General features: G+C 44.1%; 1 protein-coding gene across 3 annotated transcripts in view; it reads right to left on the bottom strand.

The window, feature by feature from the left end:
• Positions 1 to 26,211, bottom strand: part of LOC124996049 (sodium/hydrogen exchanger 9-like) — a 62,201-nt gene that overhangs the window by 16,173 nt on the left and 19,817 nt on the right. For all 3 annotated transcript variants that reach the window (XR_007110791.1, XM_047568866.1, XM_047568865.1), the window contains exons 8-12: positions 25,191 to 25,296; positions 21,231 to 21,319; positions 19,863 to 19,976; positions 16,726 to 16,837; positions 15,626 to 15,797 (exon numbers count right to left, since the gene is read on the bottom strand). Coding sequence is in view for 2 of the 3 variants with exons in the window: in XM_047568866.1 (XP_047424822.1) it covers positions 15,626 to 15,797; positions 16,726 to 16,837; positions 19,863 to 19,976; positions 21,231 to 21,319; positions 25,191 to 25,296 (593 nt within the window). In the remaining variant the exon portion in view is untranslated. The remainder of the gene's footprint in view (positions 1 to 15,625; positions 15,798 to 16,725; positions 16,838 to 19,862; positions 19,977 to 21,230; positions 21,320 to 25,190; positions 25,297 to 26,211) is intronic.

The following is a 26,211-nucleotide window of genomic DNA, read 5'->3' as shown; positions in this document are numbered from 1 at the left end:
TATAATTCACACCAGAGACAAACATTCTTACCCGAATGTCCTTCATGTCTTTAAATCCTCAGATGTCTAGACTTTGCCATAGGCAAGAATTATTAATGACTGTGTGATCTGAGTATGGAAGCCAAAAGTCTCTGCCAGACCCAGTGGGTTTCTTTCTTCCTGCATCCAAAACCTCAGCCTGTTTAATGATCGTTAATAATAACTCTTTTAGTGTTTGACTAAAAATGCAAATATTTTCCTGCATTCCTGCTGTCTGAGTATGTGCATGTCAGACTGGGACATACCAAACGAAAGGCTGCAGACAAGTGAAAACCAACCGTTTTCAAACATGGAATTGTCAGCCTTTCAATAAGCGGACCACTAGCCTAATGGTATTGCAGCCTGCAGTGTAGTCGAGCTGCCAGATCATCCATAATTGTGAGCCAGAGTAAATTCTTAAACCGTAGCTTTATTTCTACTTCCTTCATTTTTCCTTTCTCTTGCCAAAACGGCCTGAGGGATATAATATCAAATGATTCTTTTAGATGAAGCTGGTGAAGCTCTTTCATTACTGGCTCTGAGGGATGTCTTGATGCTGTGAGTGGTTGTCATATTTGGATCGGGCCTCCTCTCTCTGATAGAAAATCAAAGGTGGTGTCTGCTGGCAACAGCTAAATATATATGGAGAACCTCAGAAAAAGAACTTACTGGTATATGAGTTAATGTTGCTGGCATCCGGCCATTGGATCCCTGTTCCCTGCAGCTTTTTAGCCAATTTAGCATGTTGAATCTGCTGTTTGCAGCTTGTTGTGACCTTTTCATGACTTCTCAGCCACATAGCTAACAGAAGCTCCTTGCGTTTCCCTTTTTTATATTTTTGTTTTTTTATTTTTTTAATGAAAACACTGTCTACAGCCACAGTTATTTCCTAACACTCATGGGCAAAACATGTGTGCTAGCTAGGGGTTGCGTGATCTCAGATCTTTTAACGTCGACTGTTATGTAGTTGAAAATCAAGTCAATTAGTCGATGCTGAAATCACTAATAAAAACACAGTGAAAAGTGATACTTGGCAGCAAAAAATCTGTATTCTTGATTTGAATACACTGCAGATATGTATAGCCTGTATAAAAACAGGCTGCAACTCAGCAACATCGATAATATGTAACAGTACTAAACCGTGTGTTGTAAGAATGGGATAGTGTAGCCAGCTTGAAAAAGTAAAGTACTGGTCCTAAGCCACCTCCATGTACCACAGCTAAAGGTCTCACATCTTTGATAATGAAATTTGCCAACAACTCGTTGATTTGCAGCCTCCTTCTGTTACCGCAGCGCCTTTTGTGAAGTCGTTAATTGATTGTTGTCTAGAGTATTTGGACCGTTCTTCTGCTAGCGTTAGCGGATGCCCTTTTTCAGATGAGTGTGCAATGCGGTAGTACTTTTGTTGTGCTTCACGGGTGACTTACATATTTTGCATGTGAGGACAGTATGGGCTTCACCTTTAGTATTTCCTCCCCTGTCTTCTCTGAGGTGCCCATGTTGTTACTGTCATGTGATCAGTGAGTAGTCAGCATGGAGGTTGAAGCATCATGGCACAGCAGTGAAGTCGACAAAGCCACTGGTCAGCTAGTCTGTACTACCCCTAGTGCCAGCTGGCCGTTAGCTGCAGTCTTTGATGTGTGTCCAAGTGCAACTTTTGGTTCCTACACAGGGGACGTAAGGTGACGTCACAGTCTACCCTTGTTGCCAATAATTCTTTGATGTCGGTTTGTGTGTCCTGGCCTCAAGAGGAGGCTGTTTTGTACGTGCGGCACTGGTATACCGGCTTAATGCTTCCCTGCTGTAAAGTTGCTGCTTTTCCTTAATTCTTCGCAGGCTTGCTATTGTATTACTGCAATCCACCTCAACTTTAACTCAGTAAATTACACTGTCACGGCGTGGAACAACAGAAGAATAAATCTTTTACTTCTATTGAGGGGATATGACACAGTTAAGGAAGTGAAAAGATGAGGCCTGTGAGGACAAGAACAGTTCTGTGTGGCTGCTGCCATGGCTGCCAGCCGGTCTGACTGTGAGTCAAATGTCCCCGATAAATCACACGACTGTCTTACATCCCAAAGCCTCAGAGCTGGTATGCTGTTATGTCTGGAGATGCACACATGCATGTGATACAGCTGCATAGCTGGCCCGTAAAAGTTAATTTTGACTTTTGACAAGAAGACCTTCCACCTGCAAGCTTACAGTTTTGTGAAAAAGCTTTTCCTCCCTTCCTGATTTCTTATTTTTTGCATATTTGTCACACTTAAATGTTTTAGATCATCACACAAATTTAAATATTAGACAAAGATAAAACAAGTAAACACAAAATACTGTTTTAAAGTGATGATTTCATTTATTAAGGGGAAAAAAGCCAGTCTTGCACGGCCCTATGTGAATAAGTAATTACCCACTAAACCTAATAACCGGTTGTACCACCCTCAGCAGCAACAACTGCAATCATGCGATAACTGGCAATGAGTCTTCCACAGCGCTGTGGAGGAACTTTGTTCCGCTCTCCTTTGCAGGATTGTTTTAATTAGCGAAATTGGAGGGGTTTTTGAGCAAGAAATGCTTTTTAAGGTCATGCCACCGCATCTCAATGAGATTTAAATCTGGACTTTGACCAGGCCACTCCAAAACCTTCATTTGGTGTGTTTTTAAGCCACTCAGAGATGGACTTACTGGTGTGTTTTGGATCCTTGTCCTGCTGCAAAACCCAAGGACTCTTCATCCTGAGGTCACGAACAGATGGCCAAACATTCTCTTAAAGAATTTTTTGCCGGAGAGCAGAATACATGGTTCCATTTATCAGAGCAAGTCTTCCAGGTCCTGGAGCCGCAGAACAGCCCCAGACATCACACTACCACCGCTAGATTTTACTGTTGGTATGGTGTTCTTTTTACTTTTACACCACATGTAATGGGACACACTTCTTACAAAAAGTTAAACTTATGCCTCGTCAGTTGAAACTGCCCAAAAGTCTTCGCCAAGAGTAAAAAGAGACGCTTTTTTGTCAGCAGTGGTTTTTTGCTTTGGAACTTTGCCTTGGATACCATTTTTGCGCAGTCATAAAGGCCTTCAGTTCTTTAGATGTTGTTGTGGGGTCTTTTGTGATCTCTTGAATGAGTCGACATTCCACTTTTGGGGTATTTGTGGTAGGGTGGCCACTCCTGGGAAGGCTCCCTACCATTCCATATTTCCATTGTGGATAATGGCTCTCACCATGGTTCGCTGGCTTCCCACAGCCTTAGTAATGACTTCATAACCCTTTTCAGACTGATAGAAGTCAATTATCTGTTGCTGAATTTCGTTGGCTCACAGCATGATGTGTTGCTTTTTCAGATCTTTTTTGACTAGTCAGACAGGTTCTAATTACGTGATTTCTTGATTTACCATGTCTGGCAGTAACCAAGCCTGAGTATGTTGCGTAAAACTGAACTCAGCTTTCCAATAAATGTGATTAACCATATTTAATCCATTAACATTGGCTGGCAATTACTTATTCACAAAGGGCCATGTACGTTTGGATAACTTTTTTTGTGTTTACTCGGGTTGTTTTTGTCTAATATTTGAATTTGTTTGATAATCTAAAACATTTATGCATGACAAATATGCAAAAAGAAAATGAGGAAGGCGGCAAATACTTTTTCACGGCCCTTTATCTGCTGCCTCATCACCCCCTCCCTTCCTAGCACGGACACCTTCCTCACAATGCCAATTCTGTTGCCGCAGTCGGGGAGATTGTTCTCTATATGTAGGTGCTGATGAAATTTTGAGGGCGAGCTGTGAATTATTTAAAAGGGAGGATTATGAAAGGAGCTTCTTGGCGTGTTGCTGGCGGGTGTGAATCGATATGAGCCCTCCGCAATCCCCACCACCAGCTCCCCACTTTTTTTTTTTTTCTTTTTTTTTCTCCTTCCCAAAACCACAGACCCACTGAACAGAAGTCCAGACACGTGGCCATGGGATACGGCAGGCTGGACAGCCAGATGCTTTGTGCCTGTGCATGCGAGAGGCTCGATGAAACACAGCCCACAAGAAAGCCAGGAGACAGGCCATGGGTTTGCTTGTGTGTGTGTGTGTGTGCGTCCATGTGTGCGAGATGTAGAGAAGGGACTAATTCAGACTGACCACATCCACAGGAACAGATGGCCGAGTCAAGGCCTGCCAAGTCTGTTCTTCTTTTCCTCTGGATCTGCCCAGGGGCCGGGTTCTAGCAGTCAAAGTCAGAAGGGTTAGGAAAGCAGACAGAAGGCCGTGCGCGCAGATGTAGAGCACGCATACACACAAATCTATATTTCTGCGTGTGAAGTCTCACCCTTAGCTATGCACCAGTTACATAACCGTTGCCTTCGATGAAGATTTGATTGCATGGGCATGATTTGTGCAGTGCCAGTGCTCGGAGGCTTTATGGACTGAATAAATGTTCCAGCACTCTCTTTTCACTTGATCTTCCTCTCTTAGTGTCTTAGTGTGCATCCATTGCACTTCCTGTCTGTACCACCCTTCACGCATCCCTTCTTTCTATGTGTGCCCACTCTGCTGAACCATAAAATTTGGCTTCTCTTTTCTCATCTGTGCATTGGGAGCAAACGTTTGGCCGACAATGTTGTTCTCTCAGCGACCTGGAGTCTCCCGACTCGAGAACAACCAGTTCAGAGCGAACGGAGCATGGTTTTCACTGCTTCGATTAAAGAGAAACGGGCACAATTCCTTTTTTCACCATATGAAAGCATAAATTGTCCACCGACTGATCATCATTGTTCAGGAGAGGTCAGTGCTCTGCGACATTCGCAGCTCTTCCCAGCTCCTAGCTAGTAGTAGCTTATTCAGTTTCCATTTTTGAGTGACAAATACAGACTACTGCCACTTGCTGATATGAATACTTATTTCCTGTCATGCGGAACTTGTTTTGTCAAGAGTGAAAAAAAAACTCTTGACTGTATATATCATAGATAAAGCCATCGTGATGTTGCCCGTTGGAAATGAAGCCTGAAGTGGGCGGAACCACGCCGTGGCCATGATGGATGAGCTTTACTCCACCCACACTCGGATACTCCAAATATGGACATGGGGGTTGTGTTGAGACCCGCCCACCCAACTCTCTGCTACCTGTTAGCTCAGGTTACCGCCTGTCACTCAAAGTGGGAACTCCCTTAATTATGCAGAACTTTAAACCTTAATGAAAAATAAACAAATGAGTTAGAAAAGGTTTCACCCCCATACTGTTGTCATGAATAGTGAAATAAACTATTGAGATGAAAATTGGGTTTTGTACCAGGCAGTAAACATGTTTAATAATGCTGTAAAGCTGGGCATTTTAACATGGGGGTCTATGGGGATTTGCTCCCTTTTGGAACTACAATTTTTTTGCAATTCCGTATCAGCTTCATTGCTCAGATCCATACATAAAATGTTCTACTAGTATACAGTAAGAGTTTGCCAAGATTGAATCCTCCTAACTCCGTTGATTTCCAAAAATTTCCTACTACCAGATTGCGGCTGATTTTTTTGGATCAATGACAGGTGAAAGGAATAACATTAATGCAATACAATGTTATGCTGGTAAATCTGGTCCTGGTATTACCATGTTATTTAGACACCTACCGTCCACATAAACCCACACCCCATAGCTACAAAACCCACATTTCAACAGCTCAAAAACATAAAATATAGTCTAAGCTGTTGATCCGATTTCTGAACTCCCCATACATCAAACTAATCGAGTGTCTGTGGAATGCTCTGGAACACGCCTAATCCACAGAGGCCCTTCCACTCAACCCACACGTCCCAAGGACTTCCCTACCAACGCCCTGATGCCAGATTATGCAGGTGTTTTTAATGTTGTGGTTGATGAGTGCATCACAACCGCTGCTGAGGGTGCTGCTAAAATGTGAATTTATGTCCCCTCAGGATAAAGAGTGCTAACTTTTATCATTATCATTCCCTTAAGTTTTGATTGCAGATTGTGTCTCATGCTAATTAGCATATAAAGCCCTGCAAAGATAATAAGCGAACACATGGTAAACATTAAGAATGTCCTCACTTTTTAACAGCTTTGTAAATACATGTCTTACAGTCAATATTTTGGGTCAACAAGATACGTGTTTAGCTGTATTTTAGAGTTCATTTGCTACTCCGTTTGCATTTCCTCCTCCAGGTTGCATTCCAAGGTCTCAGCGAGGAGTTCAGCACGTAAAATTCTTAATAATTGATGAAAATGAAGACCAAAGCATTGAACATAAGAATGAGGCTTTAGAAAGAAAAACATTTTCTTCCATGTGCACAAAAATGAACTTAATTCAGCGGACTTTTCATCTCTCCCATCTGTACCTCTCTCTCCCTCTAATTTTTCATCTTCATCCTTCCCTCCAATGTTCTTTCTGTTAATTCTTCAAGAGGCAGACGGCTGAAATTATAGAGTGCTAAAAATAATGGCTCTATAAATAAGAGGTGCCCATTGAGAGTGATTGAGAGATGAGGTCGCTAGGCAGCTGGGGATGCTGGGTAAGCTGAATTCATTAGCACTCTCCGCTTCCAAAGCGTAGGCCCCACAACTCTCCCACACAAACAAACTGCACAGGTTCCTTGTAAACAACACACACACGCAGCGGTGAGACGCTGCGATCCAGAGTGTTCGAAACACACTCTGCAGCACTACCGCTGCAGTTTTCAGCTGTGTTGCAAAATTCTGGCCCCATCAGTACCATCCATCAGCACTCATTAGCACTTTCTTCCGTCCTAAAAGCACTCCATGGAGGCCACATGTGTAAAGCATTTGTGAAGCACTGTCCATCCACCAGCCGAGTGGAAAATGTTTGTGTGTGTGTGTTTGCATTTGTGCATGAGCGAGAGGGAGGGAGGGTGCGCGGCGGAGGGCACCCCGTGTCTGCTTTATAATTCATACTCATGTGTGGCTCCTCTTTCAGCCCGCAGACACCTGCCCGAGACACACACAGACCGCGCTGATGCCCTCGCTCCCCGTCTCGCGCTTAATTGAGAATCCTTCATCCAATTAAGTCAACAAAACCCTTTGTGTGCGAGTATGCATTTTGCATATTAATACAAATCTCCCCGGTTTCTGTCTTTAAAGCATCTATCCGCCATTGTGCTCTCACGCAGGCGGCCGCGCGCAGACACCCGAGTGGCCACTTTTATGGCCCTGATGCTCTTTTTAATGGCCCTCCTCCCCCCCCTCTCCATATTGACGTCATATCCATTAGGCCGGGCCTCTGGGCCTTTTTAGCGAGAGGCTGGAGTGCAGGACTCCAGCGCGCGAGTCCTCCATCCAGAGTCAATCTCCACCTGATAAACTTGCCGTATTGGCCAAGCTGACAGATGCGGTTACCACGGCAATCTGTTCAGCCTCTCCGCGCTCCGCCGTGACTATCAATCCGCGGAGAACCTACTGAACTCTGCGTGAGAAGGGAGAGCGGTGCGTTAATAGTACACTCTCCGTGAGCTCTCACCTGCTTATTGTCTGTGCACATCACACACATTCAGACACACACACACACACACAAAGCTCAACTATCAACACTCCTATGTGCGTTGATAGTTGAGCTGAGAGAAGACTATCTGTATCTGGTGCCACAGAGAGTAACCCCAGCAAGCTAATGTGAAGAGATAACGTTTCACGTCTGATCAGCATCAGAATCATAATTCATTGCGCCCTCTCAGCCTCCGTCTCTCTCATTATGTTCCCAAAAGCTAACGTCCTCAATTAGATTCCTGGATACCCTTGGGACAAGCCTTTTTTTTTTTTTTCAGGCTCCGAATTCAGCACCGAAGTCTCATCAACACCCCACAACCTTACACGTTGCGCTGACTGACTCTTTCCCCTTCATGAATATAGAATGAGTGTGAAGTACACAGGCAGCTTCTGCCACGGCAAAACAGAGCTACCTGGAGTGGCGACAGTGCTGCGGTGTGGACGGAAATGGGCAGTGACGGCTTCGGGTCACGCTGATGCGGAGCTAAGAGCCCCTGCTGGACGAGGTTAGGATGAATGTTGGCGGCGGAGCCTCTTCCCGGACTGAGAAAAGAGCCGTGTGAAATGTTTAACTGAAGCTCGGCTCTTGGGTGCTCGGCAGATATAATCAATGGTCGGTGCAGCTGACTGAGCTCGCAGGGCTCCGCTGTGACTTAGCGCCGTGCATCTAAAACTTCAGCTGAGCTCGATGTTATGAGAAATGAGACTTTCAGTACAGCAAAGGAGGGGGAAGGTCTCCCAAGGAAGAACGGAGGAGGAGGGGGTAAAAAAGAAAAGAAAGAACCGCAGGTTGTTTTGATAAATAACAGTGACAAAGTGTTCTGGGAACAGCACCATAGCTCCAATCCATCACTGGATCACCAGGCTACATTATTAATGGATGTGTTTTGTAGACATAAAAACTTCATTTTACAAATAAGGCAGATTCGCTTTCTCAGACAAATTGGACCAAAAGAGAGACAGTCACCTGGCTCCCTTGATCAATTCCGGTAAAGACAAAAGTGAAGATGGATAACTCCAATGAGTGAGTTCCGATGTTAACAAAGCAGCTGTGCAATGTAGAGAGCTTCGGAAACCTCATTAAAGAATATGTTACATCTTTAGAGCTATAAAGAAAAGCCTTTGTTCCCTGTCCTTCTAAAGTCAACGCTTACTGTAGATCCATTCTTCAGTGCATGCTTCTCTATATAACTCCATTTCTCGTTGTGTGCAAGGGAATTTGTTTGATCTGACAGTATAAAGAATACACCAATGGCAAGGAATTTAAGATCCCCTCGCTTTTTTTCCTCCGTCTTATTGTCGCCTTTCATTATGAGAAGGGACAAACTAATGCCGGAGCTATTCATCCTCGATGGAGTTCTTTCAAGTATCTTCCATCCAATCAGGGTGACATCTTTTCATCACGGGAAGCGTGTGTTTGCCTGCGAACACGATGATATGTGGGTGACTTTGCGCTCTCCTTCAGCCTGCTGTACCTATATAATGGGAGGGATGTGCGAAGCCTCGAAAAGGATGTCTTCACAATTGCGAATTTTTATTAAAAAAAAAAAAAAAACTGTTAAGGCGCTACAGGCGGATAGACGTCAGAGCGAGTGAGTGAGTGAGTGAGTGAGCGAAGGCAGTGGGGCATGAAGGGGAGTGAGTGACATCAAGAGACATCCTTTTCCAACCATCCATCTGTCCACTCAAAACAAACTGGCCAGTCATTAGCCAGAACCCAGCTGTTACGTCTTAGTCTCCAACGTTTGAATACTGCTCATTCATATGTCCGCACAGAGCCAGACACTGCAGCGGAGAGTGGCCCTCAGTTTCCACCCTGAAGTACACTGAAATTACATTATCTCTCGACGCTTTTAAGGGAGAATGGCATATGCTTGAGCTATTTTCTCATCTCATATTCTAAGTCAATCACGCTAACTGCCAGACAGACTGACTGATGAGTCTGAGCAAAGCCATGCCAGAGGACGTACGAAGGCTGCGGCGCAGCCACGGCTACGCTCTGAGCCGCGCTGACGCCACCTAACATGCTCATAATGGCACCCATGTGCATCCGTGTCATGTTGGAGTAATCCGGAAAATTAGTTTCCAACAGGGAAAAGTCCCATGAATGAACTTGTAATGTGGCCAAATATTTAGTACACGGGCTGCCAAGTTGCTGACATCATATAGGCTACGTATTGTAGAGACATGGCAGATGTAAGGAAACCTAATCGCTCGCAAATGCCTGACATTTTTAGGATTAAAGGCCGACACCAAGCGGACGGATGGCCGTTGGTAAATGTGTCAGGTGGCCCTGGTGAGGTCAGCGGCCCTAGTTTTGCTGGTGTGTCCCTGTGGCTTTTCAGCTGACTCAGTGCTGTACATGTTCATAATGCTAATTCTGTAATTTATTTATTCATTTTTTTTTTTATTACACTGTTTATTTTATTTTACTAGATAATACTTTTGGATTTTATTTCAATCTGATCTTATTCTATGCCCTAAGATACTGTGACCAAGTAATTTCCCTCGTGGATAATTACAGTCCGGATGTTACAGTACCGGATGTTGTGAAAGTAGACAACAGGACGACGCTGTGCTCATTTTTCATCTTTATCCAGCCTGAATAAGATAGATGCACAAATAATTTAACAACGGCATGATTTGGAAAGAGTAAACTGCACGATAACTTATTAGCAAGATTCTGATTACATGCTAGCTCTGTACTATGTTTTGCAGCTCCTCCTAGCTTCCTAGCCTCCCAGCTAATGGTACCTCTTCCTGTGTCCAATTGTGGGTGACAAATACTGACTACTGCCACCTGCTGGTATGGAGCCACATTTGCTTTCACACATAACGTGTGCTAGCTGGCTGTTGTAGTCTTTGTGGAGTGATCAAGTACAACTTTTTGGTCCAGTTACAGGCGACATTAGACAGCAACCTTTCGTTTCAGGTTGTCCTCGTTGTTTAGCAGGTAATATTTAGCTTAGCCTTTTAGCATGCTAACATTTGCTAATACTTAATACAGTTAAGTAATGAAAATTGCTATTTTCTTGTTGTATAGTACAGCTTAGTCCATGTCCATATTTTTGTAGTCTTGGTCATAATTCAGCAAATTAAATAGGTCGGTGTTTTCATTTCACAATATTATTAGCACATTTTTCATTTTAACACCTAAGTGGTCCATCAGTCATTTCAGTACTTTTCTGAATAACGTCCTAAAAACTTTTCACGACAGTATGTCTGGAAAGCAGAGCATTCCGCTTGCTACTGTAAGCCTACAGTTAAACCCCCCAACTAATAACTGATAAGCATGCGTACTGACGGCAAAATAAAGCTATTAGTCTGGGCTCAGGAGAAATAATGATATTCAAACTGAAAGGGCTTGAAGAGGACATGACTGGCCAATGTTCAAAGCCTTGAGGCCCCAGACTATTCACTGTGACTGGGTCTCACATCTCCCCAGGGGTGCGCTGCCACCTCCAGCCGCCATCAAAGCCAAGAAACCAGACCGAGACTGAGGAATGGCGGCGTGACAAAGCGTGCATGTGTGTGTGTGTGTTCCCGTGTGCTTGTGATACTGCTTGGGCACAGAGTAACACGGACAAAAGAACAAACAAAGGAAGAAACAAACAGCACATAAAGAACATATTTCAAACACTGTGGCACGGCAGCTTTTGAAGTTATTTAACAACTACAACACTGTTGTTAGTTTGAGACCCTGAAATATGTATTACGAAATGTATATTTTAGGAATATGACAGAAGTTTTGACGGTTAGACTGGAGACAATAAAACACCTCAGAAAATAGTGCTGGATGTCTCTATTATCATTTGACTGAATACTGCATGATAGCAAAGCCACAGAGGACAGAGAACATAGCTTTACCACCCACGTAAAAGTAAGGGTGTGGATCTCAAAAGCAAAAATGGGACTTATTTTCACAATGGAGTATTGTTGCAAATGTTGGCAGATTGCCACTATTCTGAAGAGAACTCTTTTTCAGTAATTTTATTGCTCCAAGAAAAAGTTTACAGTTAAAATGTTGTAAATCTGTTCAAAAATCACGGGCTCGCTAACCTGCATTTCAAGACTTTTGCAATGTATTCTTCTTTTAGCATTAAAGGCAATCATATATGGTATATACCAAACGTCAAATGCAAGGTAATTGATTATAATTATTATATTACATACCGTAGAATATGACTGCTGCGGCAAACATAATCACTGGCAAACGCACACGTGTTGCTCTGCTAAAGTCAACTAGCATGCTCATAATACCATTGTTAATTGTGTGAGCAGAGACTTGAGTTGTTGGTCTATACATCGACCAGACCAGGCAAACCCACCATAGCAATGACATCCCAGCCTGACACACCAACGGTTTAGAAAACTAAAAAAAAAAAAAAAAAACACTAAAAGTAGCACAAGGTGTTGATCTGGCCTCAAAATTCACTAGATCCCAAACTGATCAAGTATCTGTGCATCCCCACCCCTCAACCCATAGGACCCAAAGGCCCCCACTGTTACCAGACACCACAGGACACCCTCAGAAGATTCATGTCCATTCTCTGATGAGTCACTGTTTTGGAGGCACAAGGGAGACGTAATCTTTCATTAACATATGCATTCGACACAAGTCAAATTAAAACAGACTGGCTACTAGTGAAGTCCACTGAAACTTGCCCTGATGACACTGAACCTGCAACCAGACTTTTCTGCAGAGGGCCAATATTGAGCATTCATCTTTGAGTAAACATTAGTAGACCGGCTGGTTGAACTACAATAAACACGCAACCCTTTTTTTTGTTTGTTTGTTTGTTTTTTTGTCATTATTAGCACATTATTTCATTTCTCTAGGATGAGTATTCCAGGGTTTGTTTTTGCCTCCTGCAGAGCAAAACTGCCATTAAGTGAGAAGAGTTGTGAAGGCGACGTCTCCCGAAGAGAAGAAAACAAGAGGCGGAGAAAATAAAGACAGCGTTACAGTCTCCTGGCAGGTTTCATTTCAGTATATCAATAATTGCCACTGACTGTACAATACGAGAAAATGGGATTCTCATTACTGTACGCAGTTAAGGGTAAATAATCAGTTTATTTTGCGGCGGCATGATGAAACTCTCAAGTGTGGGCAATAATGCGCCTTGAAATTGCGACTGAAATGGAGAGGGAAGAAAGGGGACCGGTCGAGAGGGAGCGGAGAGGCAGACGGTCTAGACTTTAAAAGCGCATTTCGTCTGGCAAGGTCTGAACAGTGAGCCGACTCAAAACTGAGGTAGTGTTTCTAACACCTCGCGTCTGGCCTGAGCCTGTAACCATCCATCTGAACACGTGGCACACGAATTTCACATCTCGGTTTGTCGCCTCACCCCTGTGTGGTGTGCAAGTCCTGTAATTTGTTTTTGTGTGTGCGTGGCCCGGATACACAGGTCGGTAAGATATCAATTTCACTTCCTCTTTCGTTATTCCTCTTAGAGCTCTCAGTATCGATAGAAATTTTTAGATATTTAGACCACACTGGGCACAAATACTTACTTATCACACCGTATGAAACTCAGTTTGTCTGTTTGTCTGAGAGCAAGGCACAAATCCTCGCCTTCTTAAACACACGATGAATGAGATAAGCTACTTCTGTCTTGAGTTTTGCATTGAAAATCACTTGCAAAACAGATAATGCGGTGGATAATCTTCACCATTTCCTGTTGGCAGTGATTCCAACAGTGCAGGCCGACCTGCATCTAGCGCCACAATACCTGAGATATGAGATTTCTTGATAAATTACACAGAGTGGAAAACAAAGAAACTTCACAGTCCTTTTCTGTATTGATTTGCTACATGTAGTGGTTTGTCCATTGAGGTTTAGGAATGCAGCTTAAGGAAATCTGAGCTTTTGTGCGTGGTCAGAGCCTCAGATTTGCTGTTCTCGATGTGCACCTCTATAAATTGTGTCCTAAATCTTTTTTTCCTCTCTCTCTACCTCTTAGGTCATGACTTCCCGTGTTTTTAAAAGTTTCTAAATCAGTCAAACCGATTATTTCCAGAGTTATTCTCATCTCAAACTCTCGGGCTCCGGCTGTACAGTATATGCAGAAGTAATTTCACACAGAGCACAACTTTGAAAGACTCCTCCACAAAAGCATTTCCCATTTCAAAAGATGGAATGGAAGTTAAATTTGCTCCGGGTGAAGAGATGTAATGTATTATTCACCAAAATGAAGTCTCCCAAAATTGCTACTTGTCCATTTCCCTCGTGCGGTCGGATGAGGAAAGAGAGATGAGGAGGGGAAGTGGAGGTGGGAGTTTGGGATGAGAAGTAAGGAAAACAGAGCTATTCTTTGAAACATGACGGCCCCGAAGGCTCAACACACTCCACTCAGGTGTACCGCAGAGACGGAGCGACTACTCACAAAGGCAGCAGTGTCAGGGGAATAGAAACATATCCACAGGTAGAACTGGCACAGACAGAAAAGTAAGAAAATTGGGAATATAAGTCAGGGGAAAATGAAGTCTCCCGTAATGAACATTTATGACAACGGGAATATTATATTAAATATCTATATATATATATATTTTTTTTAAATAAAATATCTGTACAATCAGTCATCACAAACACATTCATTATACGCACACACATTATTTCCTGCTTGTGCTACAACAATGCTGGCAGTTTCCCTTGAGAAATTCTTGTATTCGAATTTCCAGTGTTCCTGCTTTTCTCATTGATTGAACCCCTGGTGACCCCTGGGCATGTCCACCCGGACTTTTTTTTTTGCTTGTTTCACGCGATTTAAGAGGAGAAAAGAATCGAAAAGTCCGCAGAAAGTTTCAAAAAGTGAACGCTTTGTGAATGCTGCCGCCGCCGCCGCTGCTAAGAGCTTGTGTGCGATCTTGCACGTCCTGGTGCAGATAAAAAAAATTTTAAAAAAAGAGCGTATCAAATACTTTCTGAGCCGCTCAACTGACACTGAACAAAAGACCAGGGTGTGTGGACAGGCATCCAGCACCTGGAGGGATTTCACACGGACACTCCTTCCTTGTCTGCTTCATAAACGTTTGCAGTACAATGGAGTGAAGCTTATTTCGCTGGGAAAGCTCAAAACAACAACTCGGCAGATTGAATTACCAAAGCCAATCTGCTGTTCATTAACAAGAAGGGGCGCGCAAATTGCTTCATTTTATGTGTCTTGACGCTTTGGGACGTTTCTGGACGTTTCGCTGTTTCAGCGTGGGCTCTTTTGGACGAGCAGGACTTTGCTGATATCGCTGTTTCACTTTGGTTTCTGTCTGTCTTTTATTTATTTTGGACTTTTATTTGCTCCCCGTGACCTCATTTCATACATGTTGTCCAGACAAATCGTTTTATCTTAATTTCCCGAGCGCTTTGAGATGTTGTCTCTGAAAAGATGTTTCATTTTAAGGTTTTAAATCAGTTTACAGATGGCCATCGTATCCTCTTTTCTTTTAAATAAAGCTGGACTTCTTCATTCTTCGTCTGCTCTGTAATTCAGTCAAGATATTTTCTTTCCAGTTATATTACTAACAGACATGCACTCCACACACACCCTGCTTCCAAAGACGGTGGGAGTCAATTTTCCAACTGTGAACTGGGCCAAAGATTACACTTATAATAATATAAGTATCTAATTACTGCCTTGCATCCTTCACGCCTCTTGTGCACTCCTTAATCATCGTCTCCCACGTGGCCTCCAATCGCAGAAACCGTGCGGGGGGAAAAAAATAGCACTGTGTGCTTCCATTTTAGAGCTGCAGCGAGTTTTTTTTTTTTTTGTACACATGCATTTATATGTAGAGCGCGGCAAGCTGCTTTTTAATGACGCCTCCTCTGTAACCTGTTCCCATGAACCTGCAGACCCGCTCTGCCCTGTGCACCGGCTGTATAATGGAGGGCAGAGCTGGAAGCCTCGCAGGGAGGAGGGAGAGGCTGAATTCAAATACCTTTACAAACAGTTGTTGCATATTTGGAGAGACGAATTCGTATGAGGGGGTCGTTTATCTTCTCGTCTTTCGCAGGGAAAAAGAGAAAAGGCATGAGTGACGGAGGCGGAGATGGACAGATGGAGAGAGGCCGGACGACGGGTCTGACTTGGCGGCGCCCGACAAGGTGTCGGCACTAACCTGATGTCCAGACGGCGCAGCACGGGGTCGGCAGACGCGCCCAGCACCCAGATGGTGACGGCGACCAGCAGCAGGGTGGTGGTGTGGATGGTGGCGTGGATGGGGGCCATCGTTTCTTCTGCTTTGTCCTGTTGTCTCGAAGCCAGGCTGAAAGCTATAGCCCCCCTCAAACCTGAGGGCAGGGAAGACATTTCTGAGCGCACAGCTGGATTAATGCCATCCATCAAACCGCCGGACAGCTGTCCACCGACCAACTGTTTGAAAGAGGCGGCGGAAAGAAATCCGGCTAATAACTCTGTCAATGGGTAACAAATTACACCCCGACTATCCCTGTCATTGACCCGCTGCTGACCAGCGAATGGCCCCAAGACGCAAAGCCTAAAGCCAAAACAATACCCAGAGCAAATGCTTTACAAATGTGAGGAAAAGGGGGGTGCAGCGGCAGGGGTGGTGGTGGTGGTGGAGTTTTGAGAAACAGGAAGACGAGGGTTTATATATATTTTTTTTTTTTAACAAACCTTCTTACGTAAGAGGTAAAGTGGGTCAGGCACGCGGAGAAACATGCTGCTGCTGCGGCATTACTCCACATATTCTCATCAAACGTTCTTTCCTCCCACACCATTAAACCATTAAGCCATTAGTGTAAAGGCAGGTGCTTTATATACCCTCTTTCCTAAAATACGGGCTACAAAAATAGAAAAAGCTGAGAGGGGATTCTATTTTGCAAAACGGAGCGATTCTGGTGGTATTTATTAATGCGAAACCTGTAAATTATCATAAAGCCAGAGGTAGATGCTGATCTTTACATGCGCTTTTCACGCACACACGATGACTCCTTTTGCACAAGGGGCATGTTCTCTCCGCATCCTCACTCACGCCATTGGCTGCAGGCGGCGAAGAGAACGGAATAATTAGAGCTTTCGGAGCATAAATCAGGGCGGAAGTTTCACTCTTGCAAGCGATAGCGTCGCCACTTCTAGCATTTATCACTACGTCGGGGAGAGACGTAGCCAGGCACGAGGCAGGAGCGCCGCTGTGAATGGAAGCAGATCACAAAAACACAATGCATGACAGGGATGAGGATCTCATGGAAACACTACCTGCGAACATCATGAAGTGCTGGAAGGCGCGGGGTATCTTGCGCGTGCGGCCCAGATTCAGCAGGAAAGATAAGGGGTAGATGTTGAGCGCCCTTGAAACGAAGATGGACAGCTGTTTGTATTGGGCGCGGATTAAGGAGAATACTTGAAGAACATGAGTCAGTAGTGGTTATTTAAACATGCACTTTTTCAGTTTGTATAATCCCCGTGGCTCACTTCGCGCAGGCCAATCATTTGCATACAGATTAGACAAAAAAAAAAAAAAAAAAAAAAAAGGAAAACAAATACGTGCGAGTGCAAATCCTCGGTGACGCCAGCTGATATTACCATACATTTACAATTTTGCATGTGCGCGCACACATAAAAGAAAAAAAACAAACTCTGTATTAAAATATTTTCTGCTCTGGATGCAAACGCGGCAGCGTGGCACCACGCCGAGGCATGAAGCCAATCAGACTCTGCCAGCTGTCTCTGCCCTCCACGCGCACTTTGATGTTTCACGTAGGATGGGGCTGAATGCTAAGTGTCCCGGGCGGCGGCAGGATATCTGTACAATCATCGGGGATATCCTGGAAATACTTAACATCGCCTGTCGTACTTTTGGGAGAAGTTCGAGTTGCGGCGGGGTTACCTCTTATGAACTTGAACGCAGCTTGAGATCTTCCTCTGGTTGCTCTTGCACTGAGAAATTTTAGAGCTAAACATGAGCTATGCAGTCAGGTAACGCTGCTTCGGCGGAGCGATGGGATTCAAGTTATTTTACATTAAGTCCGAGTATTATGCCGGGAATAATAAATGGAGCAATATCTTAAGCAGGGGACCTTAGTCTGACAGGCCTATTACTAAAACAGAGCTCCCTAACATCCTGGAGTCAATATTAGATCTTATGCACCCCTATGGATTTTCAAAGGCAATATCCTGCACCCAAAAGCAGTCATTTCTCTTTATCAAAGGCCTCTGAGCTATTTAAATGGAGGTAATTAAGCACTTTCATCTCAGCCTCATTTCTAATAAAGCCTATCTCCATTGTCACTGGCAAAGACTGAAAGCCACGGCGATTAAAATCTACTGTGTAACCAAAGAGCGATTAACAGGGTTCAATCGCTGGGGTTATTTCATTTTTATAGATGCTTTTAGCGGCGTACAAGAGGACGTCGACCTCCATTTATTCCAGTTTGCACATCCGGGTTGGCCTCTACTGGATGCAGTTACCCAACTTTTTGCTTTTTTTTTTTTGTTTTTTTTTTATGGAAGCACAAATGAGGACAAACAGGCTCAGCGCTCGAGTCAAACACTTTTTCACAGGCAGCCCCTTCGCACCGAACGTAAGAGAGCTGGAATAAAATCTGCCCAGTCGACTCGTTCGCCGGCCCCTTTGACCCCACAGTGGAAGATGGATTGTAATCATAATTGCCGGCCATCTGGGCAATGGACTGTGAAAGAACAGTTCCTCGGAGTGCGGCCACTAGAGTTTCTCCTCCGGCGTGGGGGCGCCGGGGCTGTGCCGGCTCTCAGGCAAGGACGAGCGTACATTGGGCAGCCAGCAGTCCATTATTAAAAATGTGTCCCTTACAGAAAGCTGACAGATATGACAACAGCTCTGCGTATGAGACATCTGTCGTCGTTTTAGTTAAACGTGCACCATTAAGGAGCAGATGACCTTCTGATGGCGTGACGAGAAGATAATGAATTATCTGTACGTGAGTCTAGCTGAAAAGTATCAAGACATGAAACCTCCACTCATTGATTCTGTTTTAAAGTTAAACTTAATTGACTGTTTTTAGATAAAAGTTTTTTTTTTTTTTTAATGTATCTCTGACTGCTTTGCAAATCTGTTGGTAGAGTCAATACAGCCTATGATTCAAACTAATGCAGCCAATTATCTCCATGTTCAACCGTCACTTTTTGCCACTCAGTGGCTGTAACCGTGGAAACTTCACTGGCTGTGACGTCACGCGCGTACCCTCTATACGCAATAGATGTAGTCGATGTCAGGCCCTAGGACAGGAACTAGCATATTTATCATTATTATTATCCATTCCAATTGTAGTCTATGTGTTTTAGTTGTCTCATTTAGGCCACTCACTGTTATTTATATACATTTATACATATGCACTGTTCTCTACTCCCTGGCTTTACAGTTCTAAGTACTGCAGTCAATATCGGATCATTTCAGATATCTCGGTTGATTAATTTCCAGTTGCCACATCAAATATGAAAGACGGATGTAGCCTCTGAAAAAAAGGAACTGATACAGAAAAATAAAACTCGAATGCACTTCCCTTTAAAAATCTCCTCTCGTGAAGTCGTGGTGTCAGTAGCTAAATCCACTTCTTCAAATGAGTGTTATGGTGTTTTGTATAATAGGGCTCAAAGAGAGTTAGGTTTGAGAATATAGCTCATATTGATATTCAAATATGGTGATTTTTGGCTCAAAAAAAAATAAAAAAAGCCAGTAAGTGCAAATAAGTGACTAATTTTCAACCGAACAACATGCTGCATTTTCTGCACGACACAAAGTCCATTCGCGAAGACCAGTAGCTATTTAAGAGGGAATCTTTGAGAGGAGTATGCCTTTAACAAAGTAGAAGTACAAAAACAAACAGCAGGGATCCTAAACTAATACGCGTTAATCTTCAGTTGCAACAAGGATATGGCTTTTAATCCACCACCATTAACGCACTCCTATTTATTTTTTTTATTTTTTATTCCACTGAGCTTTGCTAGAGAATAGAAAACAAACAGAGATGAAAGTCCTCTTTAGATTACAGTTTCATGGGTGTTCCTCAGAGCAGACGCTGTGCTGCAGGACGTGAACAGGAGACGGGGAGTGGCGGGGATCAAACGAATGGACCTCGCAGAACTCGCCAGATCAAACCTTTGCAGTTAAAGTCCTAAGTTGTTTTTCTAAGGAGAGAGAAACTCCGTGTGCTGTGGCAGAGAACCAAGACAGAAAACAAGAAAGGCACTGTGATCTGATAAGGATTATACTGGAGACAGAGCAGAACAGAACACAAGAGAAGAGATCACCATTGCCGGTGTGTGAGTGGGACCCAAAGGCTACACAGCGGGGGGGGGGGGGGGGGGGGGGGGGGGGTTTGAACATGCTTCATCATGAAGCCCAAAAAAAAGGATACGAATGCCCCAGAAATGAAGACAATGTTGAAAACATGGTGCCGAAACACCAACAATATATATCCCATGTAGCTGAAGATGAAAATCTCTCCCAGGAAGCTGAGGAATTCAAAGAGCTGCAAATCGTAAAAGGGATTGAAAGGATCATGAGGGAGAAGGTCATCCGAGATGCGGTGTGTTTTCCGCGCGTGTCTGCGTGAAGAATTTAAAGGTGAGGCCGAGTGCGTGCGGTCGCGGCGAGGGTCAGGATTAGGGAAGCAGTGGTTATGAAATGAATGCAGGTCGGTAATGAACACAAATGTGTGTGCGGGTACGGGAGAGGCTGAAAGTGAAGGACTCGGATGGGTAAATAGGCTTAGATTTCAACAAACACGACAAATCCGGTGTTGACGTTCCCTTTGAGGTGGCAACTGCAAACATCGGCGGCTCGAGGGCATGAACGTGACGGAGTTTAACAGCACTCGTGTTTTTTTGTCATCGTCTACTTGTAAAAGAATTTCAGTTTTCTTTTTTTTTGGCAGCATGTGTAAAAAATTAAAGAGATGCTTTGTTCATATAAAAAGACTTCTGCTTCTTTCTCGTGGCTCTTCCCAATAGAGGAATGTTACGTAATGATCCAGGACACGTTAAAAGACTCTGCATGTCATTCATGCACTGTTGATATAAACAGAATTTGAATAATTTTAATGAGGCAATTCTGCATTGAAAAAAAAATTAATATTAATCAATGTTGTAAATCCATTAAATTAGGGCAGATGTTGGGATTTTATTAATGATTTATTAATTTGTGTGTTTTTTTTTGTAAGTAAAGCTTTCTTTAATTTAAAAGTTTTGGTTGTCTGATTTAATAAGACGAGGACAAGAGACACTACGGAGAAAAATGTTTGTCCCACTAGCTTTTCTGCAGGAATCACCTTTTCCCTTTGAGCCTCAGCTGCATGTATAAATGATAAAAACACAGATAAAGCCATTCTGTCATGTAACCACACACCAGCTGCCATGTTACCAATCCACTTTATAGGCAGAGGCTTCAAGTGCGCTGCCTTTTAAAAGGCTTTTCTGTATTTTTCCGCGTTAGCTGCGCCGCGGCACCGATAATGAATAATAAATGCACAGACAGAGTATTTGTGTGCGCTCCTGATTTATTCGCTCCTCTGTGAAGCTTGCCGCCGCTGAAACGGCCTCCGTCTGCGCTCGGCCGTTTCAGCAGATAGCCGCTGCCTCTGCCTCCCACGCGGGCACCCATCGGACGAGCGGAGCGCTAATGGCAATTAATGATTTCTCGCGCACACTAGCAAACGCGGGCTTCAAAGAGCAATCTGGGCAGAATGAGACGACTGAAAAATGCAATTTGGAAACAATGGACGTACCTGCTTGATCCTTGTCCTGCCCTCGGAGGATAGGTTGAGATTTGTGTACCTCGCCTGACTTAAGCCGCAGAACAGCACGGCCACAATACCTGAAACGTGAAGAAGCTCGCATGAGAAATGAATTCAACTTTAAAATAAAAATCAAAAACAAAAAAAGCATCAATGGCAGACGCTTGGAGGTTGAAAATGCAACGATTTGTGGAACAAAACACTAAGATGAGAGTTCAGTTGTTGTATCTGATTGGTACGATGTATGCAAAACCCACGAATGCACATATTATGTAATCAGGTTGTGACAATGAGCACGTGTGCTGGTTAACGCAGTGTAAACACTGTAGGAGCTTCTTCATCATATGTAAATAATTTGGGAAAGGAGTGGCTCATCCCTTTTAAGCAAAGGCAACTTGAGCGAACTATCAAGAGATCAATAAAACACAAGGTGGGGGGTTAAAATGAAGAAATGCTGGAAGAATAACACATGTTAGCATTGTTCCAAGAGTCCAGCGAACACCCCCCCGTGTGCATTTTTGTCTTTTACAAAGCTTTATGTCACATGAGACCAGATCAGCCCAACCCAGCGTCCTCCCACGGACGTGGTCCCAACGAGGTCCAGCTGTACAAACAGCAAATTAAACACAAACTGTCCAGCCCAGCTCAAGCACGCTTGTGTTTCTGTTCAACATCTTTACTTCCATTTTTTTTCACTCCAGAGGCGCGAAGTTCTGGGAATGATAAATCCTAAAGAGTGACATAATCGCAGTAGATGGAATCATGCGCGGCGGAGGAGAAGAAAATAACAAAACAGAAACAGATGACACGGACAGTAGAGACGGCAAAGAAATGCAGACGCGAAAAGGCAGCTCCGCGGAGAGAGGAAGCCGGGGTGGAGGGAGTGATTAGGGCCCCTGCTGCTGCTGCTGCTGCTGCTGCTGAGGAGGCTGCTGAGGAGGCTGCTGAGGAGGCTGCTGAGGAGGCTGCCTGGACCAGAGAGCTCACATAGCTTGAAAGGTGGGTTGCTGCCTCACCGGATACGTAGCTTCTACGCAGAAATTCAATTTCACATTCTGCTTTGAGAACTCACGGAAGATGGAAAAATGAGAAATTACTGCGATGTGCAGAAGACAGAGCCGGCTGTAATGAATGCGGCGGCAGGGAAAAAGGCGTCCCCTGCGGTTTTCAGGCTGCTAAACGAAGCACCGTCTGCCTACACATCACCGCTCTGACCTGTTCCCGCACTACGGCGTGTTCCAGTAATCTCTGGTCAAAATGTTCTTTCCAGCGAAGTCTAACAGGGCGTGGCAGATTTCCTTTTACTTCTATTTGGTTTAGGATAACAACATCCTCCCTGGTTTACACTGAAACACCGGAGGTGACACGTCATCCAGCATGTCGGTAAAGTCTCTCCTACACAGGACACTTAGCAACAGATTAGATGCAACCCGTAATGAGCAGTCGTGAGGGGTATAAGATGAACGATAGCGGAGCTCCCCGCAAGGCGGAGGGATCATTAGGTACACCCTCACTAAACTTCAGCAATTAACTGAGACAAAAAAGAGCCGTAGTTACTCAAGGACACCGGGGGGGACTCCCATCACTCGCTTAATGAAGAAACACTTTCCTTGTACCTAGGACCTTGAAGATTTCAATACTATTCCTCTTTCAATAAATGCATTAAAAGGCTTCAATTCTAAGATGACTTGAACTTGAAAGTAATGTACAAGTGTTGTACAGCTACTTAAAATATCATCAGATGCAGAGAGTCGCTGCCGTAGGTTTTGCCGTGGACTCCCACGCAGCCAAGCATTCAGAGCGATTCACTTCATAGCGAGGGCAACCGGGTCTAATAGACAAAGGTCGAGCTATTTCATTAAAACTTCACTTCCCTTCTTCCGCAGGGAGTGAAGCCAAGCGCAAGAGAGCGTTACAACACAGGCTGAGCGAGCGGAATTCCTTCGACACCCGCCAGGCCAGGAACAACAACAACAACAACACGAAAGGCTCATTTAGAGGACCGCAGGACATGGATGCTGCAACGTACGCACCTAGCCTGCGCCAATGCATTTAAATACCTTTGGACATGTCCCAATCTCTACTCATTTTGGTCCTCTATATTTGATTTTTATTCAAAGGCCTTTAATAGAGAATGGGAACCATTCTGGGTCCTGCTGGCAACACCACTCAGCACCCTAATAGCACAAAATTGCCCACACATCTGGGTGCTATTTTGGCAAAAAGACTTATCTTACGACAGGGGCCTTCAACGTTTTTCAGGCCAAGGACCGCAAACTGATGGAGAGATTAAGTGGGGACCCCCTACCTACTATATGAGTTCTATATTAAACTCGGCCTAGTACGTACATACATTATTACCATCACGTTGCATTCAATGCTAAGCTGTTCAAAGTAGTTGGCTGATGGGAGTGAGTTTCACTGTTAGCTTCTCTTCTGCTAATATTGCAGTGCATCTGGAATTTCATCTAGGGACTGAACAGGCTCTCAGCCAATCGTGGAGAGCCTGAGAGAGTCTGTGTGTTATATGCGGCCTCGCGATTGCCTCAGCAGCAACAGAGGCGGGGCCTACTGTGTACAGGAGGCAAGGATTGACAAACCCAAACTGTGTGAAACAGTGAGCTTTCCAGACAGCTCCTACATCGCTGAATAAATGAAGCGCTGACTGGGAGACTATACACTATACACTAATGTGTATTTAAAGAAATTTAAATTTGTGATGGAAATTGTGGGGGGAAATTAAAAATATATATATAAAAAATGTCTAAACAACCAAAGATTTTGCGAAGGTCTGTGTTACTGCTATTGCCAATTATACGGCTGTTATACGCCGCTTTTTTCTCCTTTCTCTTCTTTCTCTTTATTATCTGTGTTCTCCGTTATTATTTTTCTTTGTTATAAAACCTGAAAATTAATGATTGCCTTGTCTGCAACAAGTATTGTATGCTGCTATAATTTGCAACAAAAGTATACTTAAAAAAAAAGTGTTCCTTCTTTATTGATCCAAACAATCAAAATTTTAGAAAATTGCGGAGGCAGAGATGCAGCAGGAAATACTAAAGCGGATCAGTCACCGCTCTTGTGGTCTGCGTCGCCGTGGGGTGTAGTTGCGTTTCTGTGGACGTCCACATCTGCTATGGCCTGCATCCGCTCTGTGCTGTCCTCACAGCTACGCCGTCAAATCTACATTCATACTTCATATCCCGTCGCAGCTGGTCAGTGAAAAAAACACACAGAGACGACTTCAAGCTGAGCTGAGAAGCGTTGTTTTTCCAAAAAACAAGCAATGTCGGATTTTAAATACAAGGAATCAGCGGAGTTAAAATAAAACCTCTCTGTGGTAAAAGATAAAGACCGCTGTTATCCATTTATAGGTGAAAGTGGAGATGAAATCTTCTCCTCGTTCCAGGAATCTTGCACAAACAGCGGGGGTGAGAATGCTGTTATACTACTGTAGCTTGCTGCAATCTGTGGTGTCATCTCTGGACTAAAGGTGCAAACATGCTCGGATGGAAATGGGTTCACGCTATTTTCAACTTATTTATAGGATTTTAGAGAAGCGGCATAATACTTACTCTAGTCTGCACATGACTTGCTTGCTGCAAAGCTTTCAAAGGGTGACGTGTGTGTGTGGTACTTTAAATTGAATCTCTTTTTGGGCAGATGGACATGTCCGGACATCAGAGAACACGCGTACGATCATTCCTAGGTCTGTGTGGAGGCCGAGTGCTCTCGTAGATGCCTTGAAGCGGGCAGGGCCCGCCAGTCAAACAGATGCTCGTGTCATCGATACCGCGCGGCAGCGTGCGAGTCGGTGCGTGCAGCTGAGAAGAGCCGCCCGAGGGGGGAAAAGGGCGCTAACAGGATTTGCATTCAGCCTGACCTCCCAGCTATCCGTGGCGCTCACACGGGCCTCAGACGCACGAGTAAATAAAGTCAGGAAGTACTCACCTGAAAGTCCGCAGGCTTCGGCTGAGAGGAAACTGCTCCAGGACAGCAGGAAGAAGACGGACGTTTCCAGCAGGGGGTACTCGTGCAGTCGGGTGAACTTGGTGAGGTGGAAGGAGAGTTAAGGATGCACCGGAGGACAATCGTGCAGAATTTAACACCTTTCATATGGCTTAAGGTTTATATTGCATATCTGTGACTCTTGTACATGCACATTCCAGTCCGCAGGCAGAGAAACACTGCGGTACTGTACCAGCAAACAGAAAACAACTGCAGAAGGAGGTCAGTAAGTCAGAGAATCTGCTACATAGAGCAGAGTAAACAGTGGCTCTTAATGAGATCCTATTTTTTTGTGAGATCTCCACATCCCATTTCAGCTCTTCCACTGAGCTTTGCTTTTGCTCTGTCAAACAGTGACAGATTTGTTATATATTAGAGAGTGAATGTGAAGATGTGTACATTTCCCTTTAAATATTTCAATTGTGGGGCCGCGTTATAATTAAAACACCCTCCTGAGTCTGATTATTTTCGTAATTATCAGGGACGGGTGCAGACAGCAATTAAAAGATAAATGAGCGACCGTTCCATATGTCAAATTGAATTTCTCTCTGAAACTCCTGCTGGAGGAGACGGCACAAAGGAGCAGGCCGCTGCAACAGTTAACATCAGCAAAATCGAATAAATGCTCACTTTGTAGTTTGCCCGCTCCTGCAGATTAGTCACTGTAAATAAGAGCTGAGCTCTGCCCCGGACCTCGAACGACACGTCCTCATTTTTCATCCTAAAGTCTAATTACTAGAAGATCAGAGAGGACCGCTGGACAACAGCGCGAGTCGAAACTTTATCATAGGCTATTGGCTTGATTGACGACTCCTCTGCAGGCATTAATGTCGCAGGAGCACTTTAGATTTAGCCCCATTGCTTTTGTTAATAAAAGTAGTACAGTAGGGGTTTGTTAGAGAAGCAATTACCGTGCTGAGGAAGCGGATATACTGCAGTGGATGCTGAGGTGATAACTGAGTCT

The sequence above is a fragment of the Mugil cephalus genome, chromosome 18, assembly GCF_022458985.1.
Source record: "Mugil cephalus isolate CIBA_MC_2020 chromosome 18, CIBA_Mcephalus_1.1, whole genome shotgun sequence".
NCBI lineage: Eukaryota > Metazoa > Chordata > Actinopteri > Mugiliformes > Mugilidae > Mugil > Mugil cephalus.
The sequence above is the reverse complement of the archived record's forward strand: the minus strand, read 5'-3'. Positions and strand labels throughout refer to the sequence as shown.